The sequence below is a fragment of the Cyprinodon variegatus genome, unplaced genomic scaffold, assembly GCF_000732505.1.
Source record: "Cyprinodon variegatus isolate N-32 unplaced genomic scaffold, C_variegatus-1.0 Scaffold449, whole genome shotgun sequence".
NCBI classification, from domain to species: domain Eukaryota; kingdom Metazoa; phylum Chordata; class Actinopteri; order Cyprinodontiformes; family Cyprinodontidae; genus Cyprinodon; species Cyprinodon variegatus.
In genome coordinates, this window is record NW_015150902.1 from 101,572 (window position 1) to 109,696 (window position 8,125).

An 8,125-nucleotide genomic window follows, 5' to 3' on the forward strand; every position below is an offset into this window, starting at 1 on the left:
AAAAAAAAGTGTTGTGAAAACAAGTTTTTGAAAAAAGTCTTAAAATAATTTTGTGCACTTAGTTTGAGCGTGTAAATAAGATCTTGCAAAATAATATTTATTTACGACCTTAAAACAAGATAATTCTATAATTATACACTTGAAATCAGATAATGCAGTTGTGTTTTTTTCTTATTTAAATGTAAACCACCTTCTTCTGTTTGGCAAACTGTCTTGCCTCTCTGCTCAAATCAAGAGAAAATCCACATATCTCAAGAAAAATCAACCTATTTACATTTCAGTTTCTTTCAGTATTCCTCCTTGAAACGGCTTCGTTAACCGTGCTGCGCTTGCACTGCAAACAGACGCCCACCCCTCCAATCAGGGAGGGGGAAAGTGAGGCAGAGTGCCATGATTCAGGGTCGAAAGTTCGGACCAAGTGTTTTTTTTAGTAGTTAATCTGCAAGAAGCACAACAGTTTCTTTTTTAGCTAATTCATTAAACTCCATTAGCCTTTAAAGGAAAAGTCTGGTCAGCACTGAATAATAATGGGTCATTATTTATACCTAAAACTAATACGTTTCCTGTAATTTAATTAATTTAGTTAATCAGTAAAAAAAATGAAAATGATTATTTTTTTTTTACGATCACTGAGTTTGGGAGCGGACATTTTTGCCCAAATATAGCAATATAGGCAGTGACGTCACGGTGCGGTAAGCCTAGCGCCAGTCTATCGTTTTACAAGCTAAATCAATGGGAACTACTAGACACATCTGCAATCAACAACAATTATTGAAGATTTCCAGAGGACTTCAACATTGAAATTCACCAGAGCTTTAGTGAAACTGACAATGCCCACGTGCATGGCAGTTGGATGTTGGAATACATCAGGTAAAAGTGAAGAAAAAATTAGTTAATTTACCTTTCCGATTCCTGATCCTTTTCATCGTTGGATTGCCAACTTGAAGAGGGAGGATTTGCCATCCAACTTCTAGCCAGAGAAAAAAAAACACATGGAAGAAGAATGTTTTCAGGATGACTTAGATAATAGCGCGTTGTGACAAACACCAGATACAGCACTGGGACTTGATCAACAGCCGATACCGCACAGTGATGTCACAAACCGGAAGATGACAGTAGTGTTCTTTGACAAACATGGACGCCTCCAGTAAAGCACATAAAATGAAAATTACTCTTAAGCTGAATGCTTGAGCATTCCTACTTGAATAAAAACACTTATCATTTATTGAACAGTATGTAATAATTTCATATTTTAAGTACTTTCAGAAGTTCCAAATAGACCGAACTTTTCCTTTAAAGGTTTGTTCAGGCATCAGAAGTGGTTTGATACGGTGTTATTTCATCATCCTATATCACCTTTAATTGGATGCTTTTGAAACCTGATAACTGTTAGTTTTAGATACGGTATTAATTACAGTTGGTCTAATTTACTTTGGACTGTATTTTTTATGAGGCCATACATCACATGGAACCTCAGGAGCAGCTGCTTCTAAGCTGATCCGATTAGTTTAGCCTGGATGATTGCTGTGAGTTAGAGGAAAATAATGGTGAGGAAACGGGGCCTTCTCTGTGACAGCATGAAGGACATGTTCTACACTGTGACACGGATGATGACTATGATGATAACCTTCTCTTCCTCCATTTCTGTCTTTCTTGTGTGTCTTTGTCTCCATCTAGTGGCAGTCCGTTGTCGGTGTTAGATCGGAGCGGAAGGTCTGTGTCTCATGGAGGTTCTTCATCAGGCAGCAACCACCCAGGTAGGAACTGGTTTAAACTGGGCGATATGGGCTCTAAAACTGGGGGCTACTGTTTACACGGCCCTCAGTGCTGGTTTAGTTTCTTTGAGGGGAAAAATGTAAGATTCTCTGGCAGTGTTTTTATTTATTTTTTATTTAATCCAAATGAAAACAGATCTGCCTGGTTTGGTTGTAGCATTAGCCTGAATTACTTCAGTATCTGTTCATTTTCTTCCTTTTTCCAGATTTGGAGGTATAGAAAACCAGTTTTATTTTCCAGGCTGAACACCTCAGAAAAAAATCAGGACTTCTGTAACATAAAAAGCTTTATGCATAGATTTAATTTTCTTTGTTTCTTTTTTTGACAAATTATAGTTCTATGTTTTACAACTGTGAAGTGGAAATTGATGTATTCACTGAGGAGATTATCTTTGTCGCTTCCCTCAATAAAAAATGTCAAAATAATCGATTTTGGCATTGGCCTTAAAAACTCTGCCTCAGTTGATCTCTATGAAATATTATAGATCCTGAAACAGACTGTCAATTAGCAGACAAAGACAACTTTCTCATTTTTTAGAGTTAACTTATTTTGTATTAAACTGCTGTTATGTTAATCTTTTTATTATTTTTTGTAGCACTTTGAGACAGGCTACCTATATGTGAAGTGGACTGTGGATATTATTTAGTCTTATTTGTTTTTGTTTTTACAATTATTACTTAGAACCTCATCGTTCTTTTAGAGTCATTCTCAATCAGCCAGTAGAAATAGCAGTCTGCTCATTTTAATTTGTGCTTCTTCACATGCCCACTTATTGCTCTTTCAAAACACAAATTTGCACGTTCAGCTTATCTCACTGTTTGGAAGCTTTAAAAATCACCCCCTGAATGTTGTGTTTAAATCTACAGCACTCCAGGAGCTAATGGAAGCGAATCAACACAGACATTTTAGCAAGCGTTAAATTGATTTAACCCAATTTAACTCCAGTGGTCTTTAAGTCTAGCTCAGGGTTCTGTGGAGACGCTTGCTGTGGGAGTCACTTCAGTCTCCTGGTGTCTACTGAAGCAGGCTCAGGGTAACCTCACCCTGAAAGGAAGGTTAGAGTTTATGTTGTGGTTAAAGGCAGAGAGGCAGGATTTCTGATCACCGTCCGATTTTCTGATTCAACCAAAGTAAATGCAGTTTTTAAAGCTAACATCATTCTGTGTTTCAGGCCTGTTCAAGCTTGAAAGTCCTCTGCTGCAACAGCGTCTGCACAGGAAGACCGATAACAGCAGTGGACAGATGCAGGTAAATATTCTGAAATGTGCCGATTGTCTGATGTCTGCAGAAGGAAAATACTCCTGAATAAAGCAGATGCAGGACAAAGAGCTAAGTTTTAAAACGTAGTAACGATTTACAGCACAGCATGCAGCAGCAATCAGATTGTTATACAGATTACAGTCCCACACTGTTTACGTTTGATCACTGCTGCACTTTAAGAAATTAAAATGTCATGAAAGCTGTTAAAAACCAAATTTCGTTTTTTTATTTATACACGCTGTGTATACAAAATGACAGTGAAAGTTGTCTGATGCTACGTTCAGACTGCAAGCAGCAAGAGCAGCAAAAATGCACGTGCTGCTTCCTTTTTGATTCATACAAGTTTGGTTCTGTCACGCAACTGAAGCATCTTTGCTGCTCTGGCTGCATGCTGGCAAAGTGGGTCTGATGCACGTTGGGCGGAGCTACCCTCTCCTTTCTTTGCCTGTAACAATGGCAGCTATATTTGCTGTGATCAGTGGGTAAAAAGTAGTTTAATATGTTTTCAAGTGAGAAAGTCCTCCTTAATCTGTGCAGTCAGTTCATCAGCAGCCTCTGGCCTGGTCGCCTCTGCGGTTTTCCGCTAATGTTCACAGTGGCTGGAAGGCATTTTTCACGTACGAAATCCAAACTGCAGGAACCAGAATAATAAAATCAAACATATTTTACAGGCAGGTACTTTAGAGGTGCTGTAGGAGATCTTTAAAAACGGTTCCAGCAAGCTATATCTTTAAACATACACAACCATGCTTCTCCCTTCAGACCACCCCTTGAAACCACGCCTTCAGAACACATGAACGCGCATGCTGTCTGCAGCAATGCAGAGCGCTATGATCACCCCTCTGAAACAGTTTATTAAAGCCTAAATTAACTTAAAATGCCGATATCTGCCAGCAAAACATGTTCGCTTTTATTATCCTGGTGCGAGCAGTTTGGATTACATACATGAAAAACGCCTTCCAGCCGACACGGCAAACCGCGAAGATGCGACTGGGCCAGAGGCTGCTGTTAACACCGCCGGTGTACGGGGGTCTGAGCGCCTCCGACAGAAGGCAGGAGGTTAATCTGGATAAACTGACTCCACAGATTAAGTTTTCAGGTGGACTTTCTCACAGAAAAACATATTAAATCTACTTTTTATCCACTGATCACAGCAAATATAGTTTCCATTGTTACAGGCAAAGAAAGGATAGGGTAGCTCCATCAAAGGTGCATCAGACCCACTTTGCCAGCGCGCAGCCAGAGCAGCAGAAATGCTTCAACCATGCATCAGAACTAAACTTGTGCAAGCATCAAAAATGAAGCAGCATGCGCGTTTGTGCTGCTTTAGGTGTGAACATAGCATAACAGTGGCTAGCTTCCAGCCATGGCGTCCTGCACGAGCATTAGGGGGTCAGGGTACGCGCACAAAGGAGAGGGACAAGCAGACGACCACAATTGATGTGTCAGGAACCAATCGTCTACAACAGACCGTCTTTTGTGATTAGTTGAGGTTATTCATTGATTTCTCACTGTAGCCGGAACCATTTATTTTAGTTTTACTTCCAGACCTCCTATTTCTCTGCTTGCTAAGCGGCTGTGGGGAGATCTTTAAGCCACATGGTAAAAAATGCATCTGAAAAGATCTCCTACTGCACCTTAGAAACAGAACCATTTCCTGCTTTTAGCTCCATCTGTGTTTAAAGTTCTGCTTCCAGCCTCTTTTAACTGGTAAAGTTTCTCCTCCGTTTTTATTCCTCAAAGGGAGTAAAAGCAGCTGTGGGGCGAAGCAAGGCGGCTGAATACTCCTCCTCCAGTGACGACGTTGGCAGCAGCGATGAGGAGGACAGAAACAGGTGAAGATATTTATCCTTTTTTCTTCATTTTATAATGTTTATAAATGCGTTACTTTAGAATTCAATGATGGGAAAAATAAGAAAGGATTTAATTTCTTCTGTGCTTTTTGTTTGAACTGATAAGTGAATGCAGATTTTTCTTTTAAGTGAATTTTTTCCATTATTGTTGCAGAAAAGAAGTTTTATAAATGGAAACTTGGGAAAAAAAAATGCAATCCAGAAATAAATTTTCTAATTTTTATTTTTTCAAACCATTTTTTTGCATATTTTTAAAAGTTTTTTTTTTTTCAGATAGTTTTCAAATTGTGTTTTCTACATCAGATTCCCTTTAATATGAAGGACCACCTCTACCATATTTAAAAATAAATACAGAAATAAATAAATGCTCAATAAATAAATAAATTAGCATACAAATAATTGCTCCCAGAAATACAATAAATAAATAAATGTAGGTAGAAATTAAATCAGTAAGCCATAATTGTATATATATTTTAATGAGCTTTTTTATTTATTCACCTTTGTAATAATTACCTTATTTATTTATGTGCATGTTATAATTTTTTTCTTTGTAGTTTTTTTTATAAAGAAATGTAAAAACGGCAGGAAGAAATAAATAGTGTTGAAGAAATAAATAGAGTAAAAAAAATACAAAGGAAGAATAAAACAGACAAAAGTATTATAACATGCACATAAATAAATGCTTTAAAAATAAGTAATTAATAAATAAAGTTAAAGATTATAACGGACAATAAATAAATAAGGTAATCATAACAAAAGTGAATAAATAAAAAAGCTAATTAAAAGAGATATATGCATTTCTGTCTCATTGTGTAATTTAATTTCTACCTACATTTATTTATTTATTGTATTTATGGGGGCTTATTTATTTACTGAGCATTTGTTTATTTCTGTATTTATTTTTAAATATGGTAGAGCTGCTCCTCCATACTTTAAGCCCAATAACTGTTGGTCAGTGGCGCTACAATCTGGAAAACATCTGGAAAACACAATTTTAAATAAATGCAGCTGAAAAAGACAAATTTAAAATAATAAAATCTGATAAAAATGGGGAGAAAATAATTTCAAATACTAAATCTGGAAAAAACCACAAAGTTAATCTTGAAACCTTTTTCTTTAAATTGAGACATTTCTCACAGTTTCAATTCTAAAATGCTTTTTTTCCACCGAAGTTGTTTTTTTTGTTTTTTTTTGTTTTTGTAACAATAATGGAACAGAATATTTTTCCACCTGGTTCTGAAACGTCCGCCTGTTTGTCTAAAGGTCTGGCCTCTCTAATGGAAAAGGGAAACACTTCAGAGGAATCCCTGATGGCATCGTCCTGCAGCCCCACCAGAACCTGAACCAGGTTAGAAACACGCTGATGGACCAACCGTTCAGCCCGTCCTAGGACTGCTGATCTCCTGACCTTCTTGTGTCTCTGTGTTCCTCAGATGTCCCGGCTGGGGTCGGATGATACCTACCTGCTGCCGGACCTCCTGCAGAAAACCTCCGCCTCCAGTCCAGCACACAGCGCTCTGAGCCAGCAGCGAACATGTGAATTCAGCTGTTCGCTTTCCCCAACGGCTCCAGGATCCCCCACTCTGCAGGACCTGCATGTGAGCTTCACTTTTATTCCTCATTACTGTCATCACAGCTGAAGATGACCAAAAACAGAAAGTGCTGCATCACTGTAGTTTGTCCAGCAGAGGGAGCCAGGGCTATAGTTTTAGTCCATGATAAACTGTTTGTTGGAACTCTATAGTCTTGTGTCATGACTTGATTTCTAACTTTATTTACCTCTTCTTCAAACCTTTTCCTGTTCCAGTTAAATACAAATTAAACAAAGTGATTTTAACTGAAAGGAAATCAGGAAATCGGATGAATTGTTTTTTTCACTTTGAGGTCATGGTTGGTATATAGACTGTTAGAGCTGCCAAACAGTTTCAGAGAATTCCAGAAAAAGACATTTAAAAACAATCCACTGGACTTTGTTTCCAAGCTTGAAGACATTTCGCCTCCTATCTAGGAAGCTTTTTCAATTCAAAATGTCAGGAATAGCGTTGAGTTCCAGGATTTATAGAGTAGCCCATAAAATATAAAGCCTGGAACTCAACACTATTTCATTTTGAACTAAAAACATCATCAAACTTGGAAACAAAAGTCTGATGGATTCCTTTTAAACTTCTCTTTTTGGAATGCCTGTGACCTGGATGATTGAGAATCTTCACCAGCAGTTTCAGAGAATCTGTGACTCTGCTCTCACCAGGCTGTAAGCAGTCCATCCACCAAAAGCACCTGCTCCTCTTCCTCCCTGTCCTTCATCGACCCAAGACTGATCCCCATATCGTCGCCCCCACAGAGTCCAAGTAAGTAAACAAGCAGCAGCCATCCTACTCCTTGAAGCTTTTCAGCATGTTGTCCTTTTCCTGTGACGTTATTGTGTGTTTTTATGGGAAATGAAAAACCAGCAAAGTTCTTTTAAACATGAAACTTGGCGATGGCTCTTCCTGTCGGCCCCCTCATTCACTCCTATAATGCCTCTAAATGACCTCAGAACGTAGAGCTGCAGAGATTAGAATAGAACATCCCTTCATTGTCCCACAATGTGAAAATTGTGGTTTTACAGCAGCAAAAACATTACAGCAAAAGTGGTCACACAAATGTGAACCTTAAAGTGTATAAAAATAACAGACTAAGTGACTGTTTATTTTTTACAAATATGAAAACTGGGCAGTCACCTAAAGTATATTCAATAAACAGCTGTGAACATTTTTACAATAGTGGATAGCAGCAACATCAGAGATGTGCACAATTACAGCATTTTATTTAAAGTCATAGGGAAATCATATTTAAATGCCAAATCATTCTGGCTTAAACATGTATATAAATGTATTTTTTTATCAGAAGATATTGAAATGTCTATTTAAAAAAAAACTCTGTCATAAAATGTATTTTGTCTTAAAATTTCGTGGGTTTTTTTTGTTAACTTATGCAGGCCAGGTAGTTATACGTCAGACTGAAAACCTAAATTCGGCCAATTATATATCAACGGTCAATCTAATTTTTTCACTCATAGCATCTTGATTCATATGTAGCAGCTAATATACACAATGGTTAAAATAAGAAATAACAATAATTTACATGTACGGCTGTAAGACTTCTACATCAAACCAAGCTTCTTCCGCCCTGGCGTCCTCTTCCACAACATCTTCTTCCCACTTTCCTCCTCTAAATAAAAAATGTATGATGGAGGA

General features: G+C 37.6%; 1 protein-coding gene across 1 annotated transcript in view; it reads left to right on the forward strand.

The window, feature by feature from the left end:
* Nucleotides 1-8,125, forward strand: part of LOC107093839 (mitogen-activated protein kinase kinase kinase kinase 4-like) — a 107,582-nt gene that overhangs the window by 79,694 nt on the left and 19,763 nt on the right. The window contains 6 exon segments of the mRNA XM_015389140.1: nucleotides 1,678-1,757; nucleotides 2,948-3,024; nucleotides 4,780-4,871; nucleotides 6,153-6,237; nucleotides 6,323-6,487; nucleotides 7,138-7,237. Coding sequence (XP_015244626.1) covers nucleotides 1,678-1,757; nucleotides 2,948-3,024; nucleotides 4,780-4,871; nucleotides 6,153-6,237; nucleotides 6,323-6,487; nucleotides 7,138-7,237 — 599 coding nt within the window.